The sequence below is a fragment of the Poecilia reticulata genome, linkage group LG21, assembly GCF_000633615.1.
Source record: "Poecilia reticulata strain Guanapo linkage group LG21, Guppy_female_1.0+MT, whole genome shotgun sequence".
NCBI lineage: Eukaryota > Metazoa > Chordata > Actinopteri > Cyprinodontiformes > Poeciliidae > Poecilia > Poecilia reticulata.
Window position 1 is genome coordinate 9,207,821 of NC_024351.1, and position 24,449 is coordinate 9,232,269.

Consider the following 24,449-nt stretch of genomic DNA (forward strand, 5'->3'; position numbering starts at 1 on the left):
ATATATATATATATATATATATATATATATATATAGTCTGTTTGAACGTTCTTCACAAAACTTCAGCTGCACATTACACACCATTATCACTGTTTTATTATTTGAAAAAAAGAAAATTGAAGAAAATAAGAGGGCATATTTATTGATGCGTTAAGCATGACCGGCATAGTTAGATATCATCGTTTAAGTATTTTATCACCAATACAGAAAGACATCTGATTCTGGCTGCCGTTTTGCTCCACCATTTGGTACCAGAGCTCATCACCTATTAATGAAGTAATATGACCCGGCCGTTCTGGTTCTGATGATTGCAATTAGGTCAGATCATTTCCTCGCCCCTTTTAAAAATACGGCGGTATCACATAACCTTTTTCCACTTTGCAATCAAAAAGCATCTCAGTGAAGGCTAAAGATTGAGAGAGCAGATAGTGGAAAAGCGGAGACAGAAGTGAAACCGGCGTCGACGACACGAGTGAGTGGCGATTGTTGTTGTTGAGCAGAAGAGACGAATCTTCCTCTCCGGCAAAGCACTGAGCTGCTTTCTAAAAAAAGGCAACAAGGAAACAGTAAAACTTTCAGACTCTGCGGCTCAACAGGTTTCTGTTTTCCAAGAGGCTCTGCTCTCTTCTTGTTGTCTGCTGTAATCCTCTTGTATGAACATGTAGCTTTATGGCAGTGAATCAACACCTCTGTTTTTCTTATCACGACAGGTGAGCGGGTTGAATCTCTCCACCACAGCCTGTTTAAATGACAGAGCGATGACCAACAGCTTTCTGGCTGCGCTCCAGAAGGGATGAGTCAATTTTCTTTTTTTTGCTCAGTCAGCTACAAGGCGAGGTCTTGTTAGGGGAAGAAAAGAAAACAGCTGTGCTTGCAAGGAGGCACAAAGTAAGAGCAGACCGCAGGCTGCTCTTTTTATGAGTTCTTTAGAATTGATATGGGCTCATCTTTGTCAGTTTACTGTCTCTGAATTACAAATAAAATGACTGAACGTACACTTAGTATTCCCTCTAATATCCCACAAGATGTCAAAGCAAACCTGCAGGTTTTTGGTTTTTAACAAACTGAGGAGCTTTGTGCTGATTTGTGGTGGCTGTGACATATCAGGCTAAAGATAGCAGGGGGAAGGGTTTGGTATTTTTTTGTTTTTCTGTGGGATCTTTTCTCTCGGACCTCGCCGTATTGTGACAGCTGCCATATCCCTGTTAGAATAACATCCCCGGGAACTCGCTCTTCCACACGTGCACTCTGGGTAACAAAGCCAACGCCTTTTTCCCCTGAATGGCTCTGCCCACAGTGCCCATAGATTCTTAAAAGATTTTTCGCAAATGGACACTTCTGCCTCCATGCTGTTTACTTTGTATTTGTAATGTACTTCCTGCAGTTCCTCTCCGTTTCATAAAATCCAGAGACCATTTCCTCTCTCCAACGTTGGGGCGCACAGGTCTAGGACCCGCTGGTCTGGTGTGTGGCGGTGGTGGAGGTGGGGGTGGGGGTGAGGAGACGCTGGGCACCGTTAGAAAGGCGTCATCCTGCGAACTCCCTTTGCTCTGATATATCGCCAAAATACACACAGATAAGATAATATGAGAAAAAAAAAACATTGGGGAAAAAGGAACAAGATTTAGAGAGGTTAAAGAGGTGACTCTAATTCTCACATGGCTCTGAGTGTTTACATGAAGTGAAACCAGGTTTTAAAAACTTATTCCTGCTGTTGTTTCTGCTCTGCGAGTGGGCAGGCAGGGGTTAAACTTTCATTTTTCTCTGTTAAACGTTCACTGAGATGCAGAGACTCGCATTTAGAGCTGCGAATGAAGAACGCTATGGGGGATACCGGTTTTTACGGCTTATGATTAAAACCCTGCAGACGTCCGCAATATAACTGCATTGATTGTTCCCTTTAATATTTTTTTTTACTTTCAGAGGAATCTGTTTACATGGAAAAAGTTCTCTGGTTGTTTTTCTCAGACAAGCCTGGCTGTTTGAGCCTCCGGGCTAATCTGAAACATGTGGTTTGGTGTTTGCTGTGAGGTTCGGAGACCTTTGTTTTGCCTCTTCTTGTCACTGAATCTCCTACAGACAAATTATGACTTTGCAAACACAAGAGCAAACCTAACACTGTATGAAACCAAATACATTAGGCTGCCCGGTGAACTTCATACCTCGGCACAACTTTTTTTCTTGTTTTCTTTTTCCTTTTTTTTTCTAAGAAAGCTAGAGAGAGACACAAGCGGAGAAGATTGGTTCCTGAAACTGTTGTTCTTCGCTGCAATTGGTGGAAGCCTGTTGCTAGGCTTATGTCAGTGTTTGAGGGTTTTCTGCTTCCTCTCTTCTGCACACCGATAGGTCGGGTTTAAACTGGTCTGTGGACTTGTGCCACTTGTTGAACATCCCCACAGTTTCTGTGGTTCGCTCGCGTCTAACTGCATGAGAAAACACAGCAGCCACAGAGCTGAAAACACATGTGCAAGAGTTTACATCTGCCATGGCTTCCTCTCCTGTTGTTGAATCTTATTAAGTTTTATCAGCCTCTTTAGTGCATTAAGGCTTATGAGCACTCGTAAAGCAGGGAAACAGCTGGAAAGGAGAAAGTAGCTCCAAAAGTTAGTAACTTGTCAAAAAATTACTCACTTTACAAAATTGTCACATGCTTCAGATTTAATCACCGGTTTCTTTAGCACATTTTACGTTATAACTGGTGTAACATTGTGGAAAATATTCCACAAAGTAGTTTTTTTTTGTTTTTTACACAAGCACTTATTGGTGTTTGCACTTAAGATTTCATCTAACCTGTGGTTTTATAAAGGAAGATAAATTAACTTTGAAAGACTAGTAGCTGTTCACAGAGTGCAGGTTGGTTACTAGACAAGATTAATGTGAGCATAAAACTATATTGCAAGAGTGAACTTTACATTAGTTTTTCTTATGTATGGGCTACTTATTGGTATTAAAATTAATAAAATCAGAAAATAGTCTGTTAAAACCACCCATGACTGATTTTGCTGTGCACTGCTGGTCTGCTGGCTGAAAGAAAGACTAATTGGCTTGGAAATTAAAGGAGCGGCAGGAGTTTTAAACTAGTTAAACAAGCTATAAGCAGCAGCAAAGTGCAGGCTGAACCAGAGCACATGGCCTGATTAATTAATCAGGTCACATTTTAGCTTGTTAAATAATATTCTGCACAAGAAGCACCTGACTGAGTCCATATATCACCAATTTAACAGTAAATATACATTTGGATTACTAATTGGTTTTCTGTTCTCATTAAAAGCACTTGGAAAGTGTCATAAACTTTTGTTGTACATTTTTAAGTAGATGCAGTAATTTGAGAACATCATAAGTAATGCTCTATAAATGGAGCAAGACTTGATGTGTCACAAATACATTTGATTTCTTCACATTTACACCCACGCAAAACCTGTTTTTAGATAGACCATCATACATGGCGAGATAAGAAAACGTGCTACAACAGCTTTCTGCCTCAGAGTTGTATATTAGTACTTTAAACTTTAAATAAACCAGTTTTATTTTATATTCTAGCTAATAATGCTTCATTGATGTTTGTGCCTTAAATGCACATTGTTCAGTTAGATTAATTCACATTACTTTTGAAGACTACTTTGTTCTTTAATATGTTTTAAATACCTTAAAGTAATCTTGCAGATGAACTATGAATTATACCTAATTAACGTGTATATCTTTCATGGTTCTTAAAATTGTCTGAAGGTGTTTTCTCAACTTTTTAAGATTATAAAAAGCAGACCAAAAGTGAATTTAAATATTTTTTGGGGAAAAACAGCTTTTCATCTTGTTTATAATGTGAAAGAAATAACATAATTTCTTTCCCCTGCTTTTCCAGCAGTTGGAGTGTATTTTCATTGACATTAAATCAAGTGGAAACGTATCCATTGTTCACGCCCTTCCTCTAGCTTGATGAGTACCTCAAACAAATCTGAGATGATTCCTGTTGTTTCTGAGAGTCCGATCGTTCCCGGCACGTCGTCGGCCATTTCTGTCTATAAAGGACTCCAGGTGTATTCCCAGCAACAGCGAAAAACTTCTCAAAATATCTTGTCCTGGTTAATTTCACCCAGTGATTTGATAGTTTTCTCATTTGCTTTGCTGCAGTTCCTCTTCTAAGAATAGCTGATTGACAGTTCAGGCTCCCTGCAGGTGACATCAAACACAATGAGTGAGACGCCTAACGATGTATGTCTTCAGATTCCCCTGAGACATCCGCAGTGTGGTTTTATATGTCACATTGTGTTCTGAACAATCTTCAAAAGGTAACGAGAATATGTGTGTAGAGTAGCAGGCTGTGACAGCAGCAAAGGCATGTTTTCTTTAATCATGTCAATGCTGGAAAATGAAATGCAGGAAATAATCTTATCTATAGACACCTGAGGAATCTGGAGGTGGGTGTGCAGACCTCACTCCTTAAAATGTCACTTTGTTTAAAATCACTTTTGTGTCTAGAGAGTCGTACTTTCTTGATTTTTATTTTATTTTATTTTATTTTTTACGTGAGATCTTTCCAAACCGGTTCATCCACACGCTGTTAATGTAGCAAAGAGCCCCTTAAAAATGGAAAATTAATGCACTTTTCTCTAATTTAAAATAGCAAAATTTACAAAACCCTGCAAAAGTATGTGTAACCCTTGCGTTTTATCGTGTTTTATCACAAAGGCCAAGGCCATGTACATCTAGAGAGTGAAATGTTTACCCATTCTTCATTGCAAACTAACTTAAGCTTAGACATATTGAATGGAGGGAGTCTGTGAACATCATTCTGGACAGCTTTATTCCTAGATCGTCCTGTATTTAGCTCCATTCAGTGCCACTTTGTCTTGGTGCATCACATATAATCCCAGGGAAAAAAATATTGAAGTTTGTGGCTGTTTAGGGACATGAATACTGGAAATAAACCAGGTTTATTGCACGAATAGTCTCATTTTTGATGCAAAATGATGCACAAAAACTCAAAATTCTGTTGTACAGTATTTACTAAAACACCGACCGACACATAGGAGCACGTCGGATGTGCAAACTCTAACTGCCTCGTCAGTGCGTGCACGCTGACAATAGTGTTTGGCCGCGCCTGCGAGGCCGGACCCCCTGAGCCTAAGCGCTTTTATGTGAAAAGGTTTGGTGTGTCGTCAGCCCTAATGCTGACCAGCCTCTTGTGCAGCTTTGCTGAGCCATGGGACTCCCAGCAAGCCCGGGAGTGCTGACTCCAGTTGTGGGAGCATGTTTACCACCGGCCAGCACCCCACCCTGTGGCATCATGAGAGGAGCTGGCAGGGGCTGGCTCCACACACACAATGAACCTGCTGAATACGGTGCTAAACAGCTATCAGTGCTTGGGGGCTAGCGAGTGGTTGAGAAACTGGCTGGGCAGGCTTACAGCTGTTGACTTGCCTGCCTTCTTTTTAACTTCCTCTTTAGCTCGTTATGTCCAAATTTAACTTGTTTATCTGTTTTTCACCTTTCAGAGTACTACAAATACTAATGTTAATGGATGAATGTTTCAGTGGTAGACGGCCTCTCTTCCTCCTTTCCCCAATTAGCTGCAAAAACATGTTATTTTAAAGCTTCCCTAATAACCATGACATGCAGATATTTATGGGCTTGCGTGTGCCCACAGCCACCAAAATACGACGCTTTTCTGGTGTGCCTGCTTGCATTTGGAAAACAAAAGCACTTCACTGTGTGCTGCAATTTATTTGTGGCCTGTCCAGAATGTTGAATATAGATGTTGTCTTGGCTGTGGTACCTTGCATTAAATGCACCATTTAAACCCTTATTAAGGCTTTTGGGTGCACATTGCTTTGAAAAAGTATTTGTTTCTTTACCGATTTCTGCTGTGTTTGCTTTTTTTTTTTGTCACATCTAAATGCTTTGGCTCATAAAGGTTTAGCATCCGATGAAGATAACCGCATCAAATATAAGAGATTTTTTTTTTTTAAATAATGATGTCACTTACTAAGAGAATAAAGCTCTCCCAAAAATCCTGGGCCATCTGAAAAGAACATTTTCCTCCTAAATCTTGCAACTGGTTGTGCCATCCTTGGTGGCAACAACTCCAAAAAGCTTTTGTAATAACAATGAATCTCGAGGAGAAATGTTGAACCACACTTCTGTGGAGAGTTTCCGATGTCCTGACTAGTCGCATGCTGCAGCATCTCAGAAAGATAAGGTTGTACATCAACTGTGTGTGAAGTGATGGTTGTAGATTCTCCATCACATGGCACATACGTTACTTTTTCAGATCTTTTGGCCTACTTCGTGTCGTCCGACAGGTCCAGCTTGAGGGATTTCTTGCTACGAGAGGTCAGGCAGTAATCGGTTCAAGGGGAAAATTAACTAAGCTGTCAAAAAAAGGCTAAACACTGTTTGATTTTGCAAGAAGGGGCAATTTGTTTTCTCATTGGCCTATGTTTGATTACATCATCCTTTCAAATCACCTCAGTTAGTGATTTGAAAACAGTTTTTGCCTGATACTAAAGTTTGTTTAAAAAATGAAAAAAAATATTAAATAATACTTTGTGGTACATCAAATTATGCCCTAAAATAAAATTTTCTTTGAGTTGATGAAAGATTCTCATCTTGGTCATTGTATGCCAAAGAAACTGGCTCTTTACAATTTATGGAAGTGTTTTTTATTTTACAGTAATCTCATTGGAAAGATCAAAACAAGGTCAAAGTCAGGTGGAAACTGTAATGTACCAATAAAATTTGTCTTTTAAAGTGACATCCTGATGTCATAGGGGGAGGAATCATTTACTTAGTAACTTGTGCTTTATTTAAACTAGTTAAAAGCCGTTCCACTGAACATGTTATTGTCAGGCTTGGCATAAACAAAGCTATTGAGCTGTCCGTTTCTTATCTCTGCTTCCTCTTGGCTTTAATAGGCCTTCTTCAGTGAGGTCTGATTGGCGGAGGAATGGTTTTATCTGTGATGTGATAGGCTGTGGTGCAAAACCACAAACTGAAGGGCTGTTGTTGTTACAGCAGCTCATGCAGCCATCCATTTCGGTGTGGCAATGCCGGTCCTTTCAGAGGACCTCTTTGTCTATTTTTTGAATATATATTTATATATATATTATTATTTTTGCTGCTCACCAAACAGAGCTTGGGAGCTCAGCTTACTTGCACCCCCTCCTCTCCCTACTCCTTCAGTACAGCAACAAGCCGACAGGGGGGGCTTGCTGCTGCTTGCAAGAGCTGGTTGTTGTTTTCATGCACATTGCAATGATGCACACAGAAAACATGCTGTCTTTGCTTAAAACTGACCTTACAGCATTACTCGGGTCTATTTTATGAAATGCAGAGCTATAATCTTGCTTTTATATCAATATTGATTGAACTGATTTGTGTGGAAAGATCGTTCAGGAATCGGCTGCAGTCGATTGGAGGCTTTAGTTAGCACACAGAGAGCAAGAAAAACACTAAATTCAATGATGGTCAATAGGAACAGAGAACAAAAGGAGCAGCAGAGAGAAGTGATGATGTTTTCTTAGAGGGGGACTGTCACACCCCCCTTCTGCTCACGTTTAGGACGCAATCGTTCCTCACGCTTAGCCACGCCTCATCAGGGTCCGGCACCGCTATTGGCTGTGTGGAATCTGTTTTTGCGTTCTGATTGGCTGCCGGTGGTGTCACTCACGCGAGCCTCGACTTATTTACCGAATGTATGAGCTGTAAAGGACGGTATTCTGCTGAGGGGGCCGCAACAGCTGAGTGCTCGCTTGCCTAGCCACTTTCCCCCACCAGTGCCCCAAGGAACAAAGACAGGAGGAAACAGAGCCATTTAAATTTACACTGTTTATTATTTTTTTTAAATTCTCTGCTCCGCGGAAAGAAGCAGAGGAAAAACGGAGGAAACGAAATGAGGCACGCCATCGCACCGTCAGAAAACGTGGAGAATAATTCAATCGCAGTGACAGACTTGTTTAAGATATGCACCCATTGTGAACGGCTCGCCAAAAAGGTAATGTAAATGACGCAAAAAAAAATGAAAAATGTCTTGCATTATTGCAGTGTCTGGTCTTGCTGGGCGTGAATAAAAACGGTGTCACATTTCTGTGAATTGTTTTAAGCGACATTTGTCCTTCCAGCGGACGGGCTGCAGTGCAGTCTTTTGTCCAGACTTGTTTACGAGAGTGAAGACTTGTAAGCACTAGGCAGGAAATCATACATGTTCATCTGTTAAGAAGCAGGCATATGTAGGATACATTTAAAAGTGTTTTAGACACGGTGTCATCTGTGAATGATGCTTTTCTGCCGGACTTCCCAGCGTGTGCTAAGGGGACATGTCTGGACAAGAAGCGGAAAGTTACTGGACAAAACAAGACGATGTAAAGATTTCTCTGTGAATGGGGAGGGTATATTGCTTATCATTCAGGTTGTTTTTACTTTAAAAAAAAAAACTGAATATATGATGCGGAAATGAGACTCGAATCTGATTTTCTTTCGGTGTTGCAGCAGAAAAAGAGAGGAGGCTCTAGCACCATTTAACTGCAGCATTCACTTCTCCTTTCCTCTGCCTTCCTCTCACATTTAACTGATCATATTTCTTCCCCTTTTCTTGTCTTATAGGATTTAGGCATAAGGATCCCAAGACCCCTAGGAAGCGGACCAAGCAGATTTATCCCTGAAAAAGAGGTAGGAGACAATCTCTAATCTCATACAAGACTGTAAGATCTGCTGTAAACAACAAAACGACTAATTAGCTATTTATTTATTTATTTTAGATTCTTCAAGTCAGTAAAGTGGACGCCAGGACGCAGGCGATATTTGAGGATGCATTTGCAGCCCTCCATCGGCTGGACAACGTTTCCCTCGTGATGAGCTTCCACCCACAGTACCTGGGGAGCTTTCTCCGGACGCAGCACTACCTGCTGCAGATGGACGGACCCCTGCCTTTGCACTATAGGCACTACATCTGCATTATGGTATGTCCTTCTCCTCCCATCCCTCCCCACGTAAACTACTGAATCAGCCTTTTTTTCCCCCTGTCAATCTGATGATCTTATTACCCGACGGTACAGGCGGCTGCTCGCCACCAGTGCTCCTACCTGGTCAACCTGCACGTGAACGACTTCCTTCAGGTCGGGGGGAACACCAAGTGGTTGAACGGCCTGAACGAAGCGCCGCAGAAGCTGCAGCAGCTCGGGGAGATCAACAAAATCCTAGCCCACCGTCCGTGGCTTCTCACCAAGGAGCACATCGAGGTGAGTAGAGGGAGACCCCGGGCTGCGCCTGCGAGAACCGGACCTCCAGTTGTGGTTCCGTTCGGCAACCTGTCCCGCTTGTTGCTTTCAGCGCCTCCTGAAGGCCGAGGAGCACAGCTGGTCCCTGGCAGAGCTCATCCACGCCGTGGTCCTGCTCACCCACTACCACTCCCTCTCCTCCTTCACCTTCGGCTGCGGCATCATGCCAGAGATCAACTGCGACGGCGGACACACGTTCAGACCGCCCTCCGTTAGCCAGTACTGTGTGTGCGACATAGCCAACGGCAACGGCCACGCCAATCACCACGACAATCTGCTGGGCAATCAGGTGAGTGGGTTGCCTGCAAAGAGGAAAATCTGCCCAAACGAGCAGGCGCTTTATTGTCGCCGGCTGTTCTTTACCTGCTCTCGTCCTCGCAGGAGATGTGCGGCGAGGTGGAGGAGCTGATGGAGAGGATGAAGCAGCTGCAGGAGTGCCGTGACGACGAAGAGGCCAGCCAGGAGGAGATGGCCACTCGCTTTGAAAGGGAGAAGACGGAAAGCATGCTGGTGGTCACGTCGGAGGACGAGGAGTGCGTCCCCTCCAGAGACATCTCCCGTCACTTTGAGGACACCAGCTACGGCTACCAGGACTTCTCCAGGAGGGGGGAGCAGGTGCCCACGTTCAGAGCGCAGGTAAATGTCGGACGCAGTCTTACGAAGCGGCTTTAGAACGCGGTCCGGATGCACATTATTGAGACATTGCGTCTGTTTCTCGCAGGACTACAGCTGGGAGGATCACGGCTTCTCTCTGGTCAACAGACTGTATCCTGATGTGGGCCAGATGCTGGACGAGAAGTTTCAGATGGCCTACAACCTCACATACAACACCATGGCCACCCATAAGGACGTGGACACCAGCATGCTGCGCAGAGCCATCTGGAACTACATCCACTGCATGTTTGGCATCAGGTCCGTCACCGGATAGGATCTGATTTTATGTTGGCAATGAAATCTGCTCTGCCTCGCTCTCTGTTCTCGCTCCTGACGGCTTTCCACTGTCTTCCTCAGGTATGACGACTATGATTATGGGGAGATAAATCAGCTTCTGGACCGCAGCTTTAAGATCTACATCAAGACCATGGTGTGCAGCCCTGAGAAGACCACCAAACGAATGTATGAGAGTTTCTGGAGGCAGTTTCAGCACTCCGAGAAGGTACAGTTCTGAATTTCCTGTTTTGAGCTCTTTATGTGTGGTTAGCGCTGCTGCAGTGCGTTAATGTCACTTTTTTTTTTTTTTCCCTCCTCCTGCAGGTCCACGTTAATCTGCTTCTTATGGAAGCACGGATGCAAGCAGAACTGTTATACGCTCTGAGAGCGATCACCCGCTACATGACATGAAGTGCTTTTGGCGTTTTTACTGTCGTCTTTGCTCTTTCTGGAACACTTAAAAAAAAACGAAAAAAAAAAGCATACATGGGAGGTTTTTTTGTGGGGTGGGGAGGGGGTGTTGGGGATTGAAGCGAAAAGAGCTCTCGGTTTTGACAATGCTGGTTGGTTGGACGTTGCAGAGAAGATCGGAACAAATGGAAATCAAGGGAAGAAGATTTTCTACTGGAGAAACGTCATCTCAAACTACAAGTGGATCCACAAACATAGTCAGACGCTGCCTGCAGTGCCAAAACCGACCAACAGAGGACAGCCTTGAGCAAACTCCAGCCCTGCTGGGGGCAGGAGGTTGCGCTGGCTGAGAGCGTCGACACCGGAGACATCCAGGACTACATTTCAGTATTCCAGCATTGCCTGTCTCACTTCATGTTAGGATTGAGAATCCCGGTGAAATTTCCCAGAAAGAAAGCTGTGCAGCCAGACCCAGCCTGCACTTTTGATTCTGTCGTCACTGTTGTTTGTTTAGTTTCTTAAACATCTTTTTATTTCACTTTTGTATGAGAAGGGGATGGTTTTAATGTGTTGTTGTTTTTTTGTTTCAGTGTTTTCTACGTGTGCCTGAACTATATCCAGCACAGTGTGCGTACGTGCTGATGCTGCTGCTCCCAGTTGTATTTTAGAGGGATCATATTGATGCCCAAAATCACCCCTCACCCAATTCCCTTAATCCCTTTATAAAAGCCCCTGTCCATTAAACATCCATTGCATTACCCCCCGCCCTCTTTTTCCCTTAACCACATCCCAAATCTCAAACGTCAAAGTAAGCTAATCCGAGGAGTGTGAAAACCCCTGCATGTGGGGTGAAAAACTCAAAAGAACACTGTCTGAGCCCTTTTTGAGTTTGACTGTACAGGTGTGGATGAGTTCTGTTTATCCTGAAGACTGAGGTGTGTGAGTGTGTGTGCTTCACAAAAATAAGTGAAGGCAAGAAAAAGAAATGTATGTCTTGGAATTTCATTTGTTTCAGAAAAAAAAAAAAGCGAGGCACTTTGAAGGAAAGCCTTCTTGCTTCTGCTGTAGCTCTGTTATTGTGAGAAAACTTATTTTCATTGATGTCTTTTTTTTTTTTTCTTGTCTTGGGATAAAAAAAAAAAATCATAGAAATGTAAGTCGAATAGAAAGTTTGGAAACCAGGTTCTCCAGGAGGGGGTTTGCTTCCGTCATATCTCGTCTTCCGCTTATCCCGCCTGACTGGTTGACCTAACTCTTTCAAAGCTTTTGATTGTGAATTTTACCAGTAAAAATACCTCTTCTGTTTTTTTTTTTTTTTGTTTTTTTTAACATGTAAAAAGTGCTCTTTGGTGAGCAGAGACTCTCTTTGGGCTGCTGCTCGGGGGATCCAGAGCTCACACAGGGCTGCCTGCGGTCGATAGCTTTCGAACGCAAAAAGGTTGTAGTTGTGCTTATTTCCCTGCGAGGAAAAGTCTAACCAGTGCAAAAGCAGCTTTTTTTTGTTTTTATTTTATTTTAATCAGAGGTTTAAGGTCTCTGCTTATTTCTTTTGTTTACTAAAAATCAGTAAAGTACTGCTTTCTTCTGAGGGTGGACTGAGAAAATCAGGCGAACGATGATGTGAGGAGGAGCAGAGCTGCAATGATAAAGGAATGGTACATTTGAAAGTGGTTTGAGAGGAAGTGGAAGTTTTCTTTTTCTTTCAAACTCCTGACTGATGTCAGTTACTGACACTTTTTATATGAAAATATGGAAAAAGTTTTAAAAAAATAAACTAATACTGAGTTATTGTGTACTGTTTGTAGTTTTGTCCTTAAAAAAAAATATATACTTTTACTACTTCATGAAAGAGACGTACTCCAATACAATTTGGGAATCAAGCACAATCACCGTAATAGTTGGGTAGAGTTACATAGTTTTGGTTGGAAAAAAAAAAACAAAAAAACTGGAGACATTGATAACTCATGGAAAAAAATGACACAAAGTGGGGCCTTTTAAAGCTAAAGGCTCTGAATACAAAAAGCTGAGATCATCACTAGTAAGCTGAGCTCAGGGGAATAGTTCAGTTTATTATCATCAGTACAATTCAGGGACTTTCATGTGAGTTTTATTTTACTGTGCCTGCTTCAAAGCTGCATGACTCACTGGGGGATCAGTTAATGGTCCCTTTTTTTCCTGTGGTGAGCTTGAGGTCAAAGTCTCTTTTTGCTCCTGACCATCATGCCAACTCCCCACCCGAGACTAGTAATCTGTGAATTTCCCCCATCAGAGCCACACAGGCATGTCTGTCAATGCAGAATTTCACTGTTATCCCAAATTCAACAACATTGATATCAACCAGCAGGCCGACCTTCATATCGGAGAGCAATGTCTCAAAACTAACGTGTTTTTATTTCAAAACATCGACCTGTCTTGTGCTTGTTAAGGTCACCAATGTCCAAAAAGTTGGGGGAAGCTGTCATGGCTTTAAGTCCTGTTTTCTTTTCTTCCGAGTCATAATTATGTAATTTGGAAACGCTGTACTTTGGCTATTCAGTGTAACCTGTAAGCACTGCCTTGTCCCTTATCTGTGTAACAATAAATGCTGTAAGAAGCAAATAAACATGTTTGACTTCAACTTCTTCATACACAAATTCTTCGCATTGTCCAGACAATAACATTTTTATTCTTTCGTAGTAAACTGTGCTTAAGATTACATTATCAGTTGAGTATCACAGCATAGAATAACAAAAATCCACTGCGGAAAAAAAGTTTGAAATGTTCATCCAAAGTCCAAAATAACTGAAAAATAAAACCTGGATTATGATGTCATGTCTATCAACCAAAACGACTTAAGTATCAATTAAAACATTTTCACAGAGGTCCCAAAATGTAGGTAAAAACAAAATATATTTTGTTACATTTATGCACACATTTAAAAAATATATATATATATATTTTTTTTTTCTTGAAGATTCCTTTAATATTTTATGTTTTGCATGCTCACATTAATGATTAACCGCCACATATTTCATGTTCCCAACCTGAGAGCTTTAAAGTGACTGTAAAATGTTTGTGACCTCACCCTCTGCGAAAAAGAGCAGCTTTTGACAAACAAAACAGAGGCTGGATGACAAGCTTTGTTGGGACTTTTTGATACTTTTTATCCTGGAGCTCTCCATACTTAGCATATTCAAGGAACAGACGTTTGTCTGGAACCACAAATCTGTTTGTCAGGTTGTCACTTCTACTGAATGTAATACCTTTATCAACTTTTGAGCAACAGGTAAAAACTCTGACTCCCAGCATGCTCTGTTGAAATCCTGCTCATCTTCATTCTGCGTCCACTTCAGAGTCTCCTCTTTATCTGAGGGAGAAGTGAGAAAGCTTTGGTGTATTTTGAACATATTGTGCCTGAGAAGCATCAAAAATAATCACACAACTAGACCAGAGATATATGGGATAGTTTTGTGTTTTTGCAGTGTAGATTTTAAGAGCTGGTAGAGAAATTCCCTGAAATGTTTACAGCTGTTTCTGCTTTTCTTTTTAAAGAAAAATGGAAATTCCTTTAAGATAGTCTTTTCAATTTACATTAATCCAATATTTTCTGCAGATCCATCACATAAAGTCCCATTTAAACTAATCTAACTTCAAATGGTATTATTACTTTTGCAAGTCACTGTGTGACAAGAGATATATTTATGGGATGGAATAAATGTGTCATCCCCTCGTTGGGTGACCGATCTTAGGAGGAGTTTGTTCTTTTCCAGGTTGCGTCCCTCCACTGGTTATGTAAGAAGCAGCAATAAAACAAACCTGAGTACACTGTGAGGATCTCCAGCAGCCTCTCTCTCTCCTCTGCGTGCAACAGCGTGTCGGAGCCGTGACCAATCAGGTTCCACAAGGCCTGACAGGCCTGGCCTGCCAACTGCCAGTCAGCTGGCCCGAAATCTCTCAGACAGTCCACCAACCTACACACACACACAGGCACGCACACACACACACGCACACAGACACACACACGCACACACACAATCCTCATGTGACTCGAGGAAGGAGAACGCACATGACCATCAGGTTTGGTGAGCATTAGGTTCACTTCACTGGGCATTCATCTGGACAAGAACAGAGTGTGGGAGGTGGAAATAAAATTAAATGTCCCAACAGTGTTTAGTTTTTCAGGCGAGAACAGAAAACTACAGCCAAAAGAGAACTGCACAGACTTTCTGTCAGCTCCAGCTCTCATCAGTTAAACACATACAAATTATTCTGGAATGACAGACAACAATTGGGACGACGACTTTATTTTATAACTTCCTGACCAAGAAAGTCAGGAAGGTATCCTGTTGACTCCGGCTACAGATTTATTACATAAACTTTAAATTGGTTTTATTTTCTTATCTCAGTCTCAGCTAGAAATCCCATTTCCTCAAGAGTTGAGCTATTCTTTAAACAAACAACCCCCAGGCCTGCTCTGTTTTGCCATTAAGCTAAACTTTATGCTTTTCTGTAGTCCTCTAAGCTAAACTGCCAAACGCCACTTATCAGCTCAGAACATTAAGAGAATCATGGCGATATGTAGCAAATTATGCCAGTAAAAGGATGATTTAAAAAAAAAATTAAAAGCTGTCAGTAATAAACACCAAGAGGACCATATGTTAAAGCGCGCTTTGATGTAGCTTGGTAGGTGCCTTCTCACCACATTCGGCCCCCAAAGCGTTTGCAGGAGATACAAAGAGAGGCTATTTATCTCTAAGTGCTTTTGTCCTTACTTTGCAGAAGCCCCCTCCAGCGTGAGACAAACCCTGTTGGGAGGGTCCAGAGCGAGGTTGGTCAGGACCCCGCAGGCAGAAAAACACATCTCGGCTCTCTTTGAGTCAAGCAGAGTCACCACAAACCTGTGCACTGAGGGAGAGGATGTGGACAAAGAATGGGGGAGATAAAGAGAGCTGCAATCACCAGAGTCAGCAGGCATGTTTATGTTATATGGAGTTGGCCCTGCAGATAAACCCAGCTCCAGCATTATGCAGAGGCACACGGATCACACTGCGTGGAGCGTCAGAGCTTAAGAACCATGTGCTTTAAAGTTGATTTAGAAGTAAATTGCAGCTGAAATCAGATATGAATGTACTGTATGCTGCATAAAAACACAGATAACCATTATTTCTCACCATCTGACAAAGAACCTGGCTACATTTTCTATGGGGCTGAAATATGGGCTTTGTGATGGCCGCTCTGAAACACAGATTTAAATTGAACCCGAACTACATGTATGACCACAAAATTCTTCAGCTTAGGTTTGATCACACCACTCAACTTGTCTCCAAAAATTAAGGATCATTTTGTCTGATTGTCTGTATTTAGGAAACTATAATCTGTTTTTAATTATGTTGATTTTAAAGAAATGCTTTTCAGTCTGTGTCGGCGCAGGACTCATTTCACTGTGGGTAATAAGTTTTACTCGCTTCCTACTCAACAGATGAACGAGGGCCCTTCAGCAATTTAGAAACTGCATCCAAGAATGAACCAGACTTAAGGAGGTTTGTGTTTCTCTTCCTGGTATCTTTGCCAATTTCTGGTGATTTCTCTGTGATGCCACACAAGGAAGAAATGTGTTTGAGGCGTTGCCCTTAAAGTACATCCACAAGTGCACCCCAATATTCTCTGCCAGACATTTTTTGTCGCATTTAACAAAAAAAATGTGGTAATCCCGAATGACCAAAACCAGAACAGGTTTAATCAAATTTAAGAATAAAAATGTTATGAGCCTTTTTATCCTTTACATTAACGGACTCTAGGACCAATGTCTCTGCTTCAACACACCTGAGTCAAATTCTGAGGTCATTAGCAGGACGCTGGAGAACTCCACTGGACACTGAGGAGGTAATTCACTCATTTGATTCAGGTGTTTTGGACCAGGGACAAATCTAAAAGGACTTCAGAACCCCTGGTATACATCACAACATCTCGCATTTCTGCATTTTCAAGAATTGGTAAACTACAAACTCTGTGATGTAACCCTAAATGTCTACAAATATACATTAAGAATACAGTGCAAAACTATTCAAACTATATGCGTTACTTTTGGATAACAGAACTAAAACACTTTCCAACGTTGAAAGTGAAAGGATTGCTGGGGAAATTCCTCGATGACTTCTGTTCAGGTAAGTGTGCACACATGTTTGTGCAGGACTTTTCCCACAATGCCTGCTTATGATTATTTTCGCAATAATGTCAGTAGCACCATACAAAGAGGCTGTGAAGCAGCATACAGGGAAGTAGGTAAGAGTTTGGAGCAGCAGGTTTTCCAAGCTCATATCAGACCATAATTGTTGATTTGTACTTTCATTGGATGAATACCTTTATTTTGCATAGCCAAGTCCCGCACATCCTTATGGAGTGACAAGTTTCCATAGACGCGAGTGGCCTCTAACATGGCGTCCATACTTGAACTAAGCAGCAATTTCAACATCACTGTAACACGAGAAAAAAAAGTGCATTAATCAGAATATTGCTCATTCAGCTTCGCCTTCAGCTTTGTTGATCCTTTAGTCTTACACTTTGCAATAGTGAGCTGATTGCGTCTGATCTCAGAGTTTTCTTCTTGATAGAAGGAGAGGTTATTAATGGCGGCGGCCACATTCACCATTAGGTCCTCGCTCTCCTCCACACACCTCAGCTCTGTGCCCAACAAATGTCACACAGACACAATAAAAAAAAACAAAATCAACAATCAAATACCACATTTTGCATTTCACTGAAAGAAAACCTGATTTCCTCAACTATGTAAAAAAAAAAAAATAATTATTCCAGTGTTATACTAATTTCAGCTCAATATGTAGGGAAATATATTTTCTCAAAGCTACAAATAAATTGCTGTTATTTACAGTCAAGAAGGTGGATCCAGATGAACACAACACAGTTCAAATGCTTTGTTAAATAATGGCTGACTGTAACAAACGTTACATAAAGATCTGATTAAACCATTCAAACACCTGCTCTTTCTGCTCCTTAAGCCTCCTTAGAATAGAGATGCGACAAAAACAAATATGACTGCCTTTCGTATTAGTTTCAGCCTGATGCACTTGATTTGATAACACAAAGGTCAATGTGACGAAGTCCAATGAAGAATGTGACCGCGAGCAGCCTTCGAATGAAGTCTGTTCCTGATATAGCAGCAGATGTTGTGTGCTCGGTCGTAAATCGCAGATATTGCGGTTGAGCTGTCAGCCGGCGCCTGTGTCTCACAGAATTTTGTTTCTGGTTCTGACTGGAAATGATGCTTTGTTGTGCCCCCCCCCCCCTGCCTCCCTCGAAACTGTGCAACAGAAAGCAACGCGGTGCGGCGCAAACTCAAAACAGGACATCAATCTGCCAAGTTCGCCTTTTCATCCTTTACTGAAAGTTTTCCTCTCCGTCTTTGATGTTCGTATCAATCTTACATTCTCAGTCTTTCGTTTCGTGCCCCACTTGTGGAGTGTATTTACATGTGACTTGTTGTTTTTTAACTCTTTTGCCACTGACTGTTTATTTCTCGCCTCCAACTGTCAAAAAGTTATGTGTAGGAGGCAAGCAGCACATGAAGAGTTTCACACCCTCCTACATGTCGGCTCAACCTGTCCTAAACCAACTAACCACATGGAAGAAATTAATGCAAGCAAACCAAGTCGGCTATGAGAAGCTACAGCACATCCTGCTCCTGCAGCAAAGCACTACACTCTGTCAGAATTGCAAAAGCAGGTAAACCAAAGGAGGATGTGTGATCTATTGAGCAGAAAGCACCGAGATGGTGAGAACTGACAAAATGAGGAATGGGTTTCCCAGCACCGGGGAAGTGGTTGGCTGCCTTGCACATGTAAACGCCACTAACCAGCTAATTATAAACTAATCAAAATGACTGATTTTCTTAAAAGAATAAAATAAAAAATCTTTCTTTGATGCAACCAGTCACAGTCTTTGATATGGGCCATGTGGGCAGATGCTCTGGCCAGCAACAGAAAAAGGGAAACACAAACACCAAATGAAAGAAACCTACTTTGTATCTATTGCTTTTCATGCGTGTGCAGACAATGAGGTGGAGAGTCCTGCTTTCTGCTGAGAATAAAACGAATGTTCTGCGTGCTTTGTGAATGTCTAAAGTCTAAACTAAATTTTATCGTAAGCCACAATTTAAATTATTCCCTGCATTTGGCAAAAAGAGAACTTCACTCATGTAAAAAGTAAAAGCAATGACAAAGAAAGAAAAGTCTGCTTTTGCGTGCAATCGATTTTTGCCTAAAACACATTTTTCTCTTCTCACCTAATGTCTCCGTCAGAAGCTGAATGCATGTTGTGTTTGTAGCCAGTGACGGACCGACAGCCGGGTGGATGCACATGTTTGCCAGCACCCTGACCAGCTTCACCAGCACGTCGTCGGTCAGAGCTGCAACAGCTGCTGCTGCAGGTTCTCTGGGGGAAGGTGCTTCTTTCTGCACGACTGTACTTGATGACACATTTCTCCTCTGGTAGCTGTTGTACAGTCGGAGGAGCGTAGGCATGCAGTCGTTGCACTGAAAGAGCTTCTGCCGAGGCTCCTCGCTTTTGGCTGTGAGGTTGCCGAGCGTGAAGAGAAGACGTACAACAAGGTCCTGTGGAGGAGACATGGAGACGGGTCGCTAATGACCCTTCAAATCTGACGGCGTTAACTTTACTGAAATTAGAGATTATAAATCAGTTTGCTTAGATATTTCTCTGGATTAGGCCCAGTTACTTTCTGAATCTCAAATTAAAAATTTTAAACTAAAGTTTTTAATTATCCCAACTGCAGGTTCCCTACAATCAACTCTCTACATCACTTTTACTCATGGATCAACTCAAGCTCACTATGTCTATTTATTTTTTTCCTTATTCCCTTCTTTAACCTTTTTGACTTGTGCATACCAGAGGGAAAAAACACTTTGTAAGCCTGAAAGGAACATGCCTTTACTCTTTATTACATACAGAGAGCAAAGGGCACATATGAGAAGACAGAGGGGGCTTGTGGACTCACCTGCTTTTGGTGATGTTTGCTCAGCAAATCTAAAATTAGAGAGTAGCAGTTGGGGGTCCGGGCCAAAGCGAGACAGCACTCGGAGTAAGAGGACAGTTTACTGAAGGAGAGAAGGGACAATAAATACCACCGACCAATCAACCCACTGAGAACGCTGCCATGGAGACTAACTGTTCAAACAAATAAAGAGAGGCTGAGCTCTGCCACGTTTTCAAAGCATAAGAAAAAAAAACTTTCGAAGGTTTCTGACCTTTTTCTCAGTTCTTTAGATGTTAAATCTCCTTTTGCATTATGCTTAGCCCCCTTTACTTTGATACCTTTAAATAAAACGCACTGCCACCAATTGCCTTGACTGGTCTCCTAAGTGGTAATTAAGGCTCAATTTAATTTCAGTTTAAACTCAAATGTTCTGTAAAGACCTCAGTGCTTTGTAAGCAAATGGTGGTAAACAAGCAACATCACTAGGGAAGACAGAAGAAAGGAGACGCAACAAACACAAGGTGGAAGGTGAGCTGGTGACATTCTGAATGCGGTGCGTGGAGAAAAGTAACACTAAATGCCACCCTGAATGTACCAAACCCATGATGAAACACGGTGGTGGCAGCATCATGCTATGAGGTCGCATCGTGCAACACTGAAGACTAAGATCGATGGAGTTAAATACAAGACAGTCAGCATTTAAGATTTGAAACTTTGATGAGTGCAGACAAAGGAAAACAGAAACTGTTTCTGTTTCAGTGAAACCGCTTCAGATCAAAACTGTTGTACAATCAACCTCAGATCTACCGACGGTACTGATTCTCGTTATTAGACAAGAACTCATTTAGCAGCATAAGGGAACCCTGGAGGCGGAGAATCTCGTGTGAAAAAGAGAGCAATGATACCTTTTCTTTAAATAAAACAATGAAACCATAACAAAATAAAATGACTGTACCTAAATATTCTGGAAATGTTGGTGCAAATGTCTTTGTCCTCGCAGTAATGACGCAAAACCAGGCAGAGGGCTGGAATTACATAGAAGGAGACGAAGAGCGTGCGGGAATCAGGATGATCTGCAAGGTTCCTCAGGGTGGCTGTCAGCTTTAGAGGACAGAGAGAGAGAAAAAAAAACAAAGAAAGTGATTATATGTTAGGAAGAGAAGGAGTAGCTGCTGGCCTGTGGCCTGCAGAATGCTCCACAGTTCAGTAAGGAAATAAATCATTCTATCATAAGAAGGAAACTGTAATTCCCAACATATGGCCATACTTGAAGCTCTGGAAAGTCACAGTGTGCCCTCTAACAGGGTAATGAGCCGTGTTAGATATCAAATGACGGACTGGTTAAAGATGTTTGTTTGGGCCGGCGTATGTGGTTTGAAGCAATCATGTTGAGCAAAGTGGTGCACAGTGTGCTTAGGACTGCAGTGGCCCCGTCTGCAGGGAACATCAGGCTTGTGAACAGCAATGTACCAGACATAAACAAAAACATTTTTACCTAATAGTTCACAATATGTCCAAAAATACCAAACAAGTACATTCCTCTTCACTGACACGCAACCACTTTTTCACACACTCACCCAGACATCTAAAGAGGAACATAAAAAAAAAAATCTGTCATGTTACCATAATGTTAACAATGTTTGAGACAAACCTGTACGAGGATGTTCCCCGCTAAAGTCATGTCGCAGTCTGACACTATGCAGAGTTTCTGGAGGAGTTTCTGCACAACTTCAATGCAGTTTTTGGCCAACAAGATTCTGAGGATTGCGATGTTTCCAGAGAGAAATTTTAAAGCACCGACACAGTAGAGAAGGGCTTCTCCAGACACACCAACGTCTTCATATTTCAGCAACGACAACAATGAATCTAGAAAAGAAACCATAGAAATGTGTTTGATTTGTAATTATCAAACATACTCAAAGATGAAGACAAATTCAAATAGTAACATATAACCAAGTATACAAAGCTACACAATATTTTATCTAGAAAATCTGACCAATGATGGAAATTTTCTCAAAGAGGATGTCGTTGCTTTCACTGCGGCTGATTTGGAAGACGAGCTTACAGATGTTGAGCAAGTTGTTTCCACTCACACAAAGCTGGAAATATGAAAAAAAAAAAAAAAAAAACTGTCTCTGTCATTTCACATTAAGATGCCTTCTGTGTTTTTGTTATTGAAACTTATGGCAGACATCCTGGCACGCACACAACCACCCACCCATGCATCTGCAAAACACATCACTCACGGCGAGGCAGAGCTTAGCAATGTGCAGGTTGAGCTGGGCAGACTCGCGATCAACAAGGTGGAACAGAGTTCGAAGTATCCCAGATCTCTTCTTACAGCGTCGACCGAGCATGTCCGCATCAGCCAGGGTGCCATGCAGACGGTCACACAGATCACACAGGCGGTCCACCGAGCCCTCCGAGCTGCCTGCGCATGGCAAACGCACACATGTCATGTCAGGTATGAATCAAAGTTTGACGTGACGAAACTGAGGAAGAGTGACAAAAATATCACTGCATAAAATCTATGTAAACTTTTACATCTTACAGCTACAAGGCAGCTTTGCACACCTAGAGATTGAAATATTTATAGATGTTTTTTTGTAAAATGGCTCAAGATCAGATAAATTGGAGGAAGAGTGTCTCTGAACAGCTATTTACATCTTGCCACAGATTTTCAGCCATTCTGGGCTTTAACTGGGCCATTCTAACACACCTCCACCTCTATGTGTAGCAGCTTGCTACACATAGAGGTGTGTAGCAGCTTGCTACACATAGCATGTAGCAAACTTAACATACAGATTTTTAAAGTGTGCGATTAAAAGTTATCCTGCCAACAGATTTTTTCAACCTGAGCTGTCCACATTGGCTACTTTGCTGATCCTTTCCCTTGATGATGCTACTTGTTCATTATTGTTCTCTAATAAAATCCCTGGATCTAAGGTAAAAAATAAAACATTTATCCATTTCTTTTCACTTAAAGCAGGGTTTCCCCCAGAGCATTATAAGCCTGGCAGGCCACCAGGCTTTGCTTGTGCCCCCACCAGGCTCAGCTTTGCTTGATTATTTAAGTTTTTTTTATGTTAGCATTTTTTAAGACTTTATAGTTGATGTTCAGATATTAATCTTCCAATAACACATAATTATCAAGTGATATTTTCAATTTCCTGTCAATTTTAAACAATGTTTGATGTATCAGATAAAATCCTATAAATATACATAGAATCTTATGATCATAACATGACCAAATATGAACAATGGTTGAGGAATAGGAACAGTTTTGCAAGGCATCGTTTAGGGGACTTTTATTTATCCAGAATAGTGTATGTCAGCAGTGCTCAGCAAAAAAATTCATCGGTCTTCCTCCTTTGAGAGGCAGCTATGAGTTTCGATGGTGAAATACAGGGAACAATACAGCAACAGGCAGCTGACGCAAAGGAAGAAAAAGGGTGGAGTGTTTTCCTCCTTTTTGAGGGAAAATAAATGATTTCCTTGCATAAATAAGAGGCCGCTTCTAAGAAAAGCTGAACGCTGTCTCACACTCTGCACTTCACTGCAACTTCTCACCGAATCTCTAGCGTGTTTTATGCATGAGCCAGGAGCCCCTTAGTACAATAAATATTTAATATTTATCTTTCAAATGAAATTTCCATTAAATTTGTAGAGCATTAAAATATTTAAGGACACAGATTTCATTTCATGACTGCCAGACTGTCGTTTCAGGCTAAAAGACAGATTCTGTACAGATGCCAAACATAACACTGCTCTGTTTGTCCTTCCCCAGTGGGTAAGATGGCAGTGCTTTTTCATTTTGCGAGACTTTATGCATGACTATCTGCCAGTATTGAGAAATCAGTTTCTCAGCCTGCTGGCTGAAAATGAAGAATAATAAGGAGAAACAGGGAAGAGAGAATGACATCTCGAGTAAAAAGATCAGAATCTCCACCACTGCTAAATAAATTTAAGACAAGGATTAGGTTTTAAAGACAAAGGAGAAAATCAGGAGTTATGTATGTTATGTATTAGCGATGCACTTTGCTTTTCACACATGGTAGGTTACCTGCAGCTATGCTCTCCAGCTCTTGAAGAAGAGGAAGAATCACATTATTCCACACCAGTGACTCTGGATCCTCCTCATCTGGGCATGTGGTGCCGTTTCCATGCCCAAGCTCTGAAACGTGAAGAGAAAATTGCAGTTTGCCAATTACCTCCTGCAAGCACAGAGGTGGTTAGCAAGGTTCACAAGTTCACCATCTTAAAATAAAACAGCAGGAAGTTTGATGCCACAGCAAAAGGTCACCATCCACAGCTAAACTTCCTCTTACTTCTTTCTGCACCAATATGAAACTGTCTGCATGTGCAACAAAAACACGTGTCTATATTCTCTTAAATACCATACATGATTTGTTTCTGAATATTTGCATACCACATTGCATGGTATGATACAGGAAGTCGTGGCTGCACAAACCCACCTCTCTCAGCTATTGATTAGTTGTTTTATGGCTGTTAGCAACAGCACCTCAACCAAAGGATTTTTTTTCAACTTAAGTTTAAGTTTAAGGTAAGGTTAAGCTACAGAGATCATCACGTTTAGGAGATGTTACAAAACAGGTTTCTTTTCATGAAAATACTCTGAGTGCAAACACAGAGGTGGTGATTGGCAAGGCTCACAAGACATAAATGTTCAATTTGAGTTGCTTGGTAAATATGCATAACCTGCTTGAAAATAAGAAGAGTGAGGTGCAATAAAGAGATCTGGACAAACCTGTTTTCTGTTCTGTTCCAGACTCTGTGGGTCTAACTCCTGAGTCAACATCAGGCTTTATATTTTTATTGCTGTAACAAAA

General features: G+C 41.6%; 2 protein-coding genes across 8 annotated transcripts in view; one reads left to right on the top strand and one right to left on the bottom strand.

Annotated features, from left to right (window-relative positions):
• Positions 1-12,406, top strand: part of sesn1 (sestrin 1) — a 59,499-nt gene extending 47,093 nt beyond the window's left edge. Inside the window, exons 1-9 of one of the 2 annotated variants that reach the window (XM_017302263.1) lie at positions 7,701-7,990; positions 8,599-8,664; positions 8,754-8,954; positions 9,051-9,233; positions 9,325-9,561; positions 9,654-9,908; positions 9,994-10,184; positions 10,284-10,428; positions 10,527-12,406. In XM_017302263.1, coding sequence (XP_017157752.1) covers positions 7,889-7,990; positions 8,599-8,664; positions 8,754-8,954; positions 9,051-9,233; positions 9,325-9,561; positions 9,654-9,908; positions 9,994-10,184; positions 10,284-10,428; positions 10,527-10,613 — 1,467 coding nt within the window. In that variant the 5' untranslated portion in view covers positions 7,701-7,888 and the 3' untranslated portion in view covers positions 10,614-12,406. Of the gene's footprint in view, positions 1-7,700; positions 7,991-8,598; positions 8,665-8,753; positions 8,955-9,050; positions 9,234-9,324; positions 9,562-9,653; positions 9,909-9,993; positions 10,185-10,283; positions 10,429-10,526 lie in introns of those variants that run through there. The other variant, XM_008397660.2, reaches the window with a different exon arrangement.
• armc2 (armadillo repeat containing 2) overlaps positions 3,631-24,449 on the bottom strand; it is a 31,119-nt gene continuing 10,300 nt past the window's right edge. For 5 of the 6 annotated variants that reach the window (XM_008397663.2, XM_008397664.2, XM_008397661.2 and 2 more), the window contains 13 exons: positions 24,368-24,438; positions 23,663-23,773; positions 21,846-22,030; positions 21,596-21,698; positions 21,251-21,465; positions 20,555-20,700; positions 19,621-19,720; positions 18,892-19,219; positions 17,151-17,273; positions 16,953-17,066; positions 15,365-15,497; positions 14,409-14,563; positions 13,259-13,959 (listed from right to left, as the gene is read on the bottom strand). In XM_008397663.2, the coding sequence (XP_008395885.1) occupies positions 13,826-13,959; positions 14,409-14,563; positions 15,365-15,497; positions 16,953-17,066; positions 17,151-17,273; positions 18,892-19,219; positions 19,621-19,720; positions 20,555-20,700; positions 21,251-21,465; positions 21,596-21,698; positions 21,846-22,030; positions 23,663-23,773; positions 24,368-24,438 (1,918 nt within the window). In that variant the 3' untranslated portion in view covers positions 13,259-13,825. Of the gene's footprint in view, positions 4,168-13,258; positions 13,960-14,408; positions 14,564-15,364; positions 15,498-16,952; positions 17,067-17,150; positions 17,274-18,891; positions 19,220-19,620; positions 19,721-20,554; positions 20,701-21,250; positions 21,466-21,595; positions 21,699-21,845; positions 22,031-23,662; positions 23,774-24,367; positions 24,439-24,449 lie in introns of those variants that run through there. The other variant, XM_008397665.2, reaches the window with a different exon arrangement.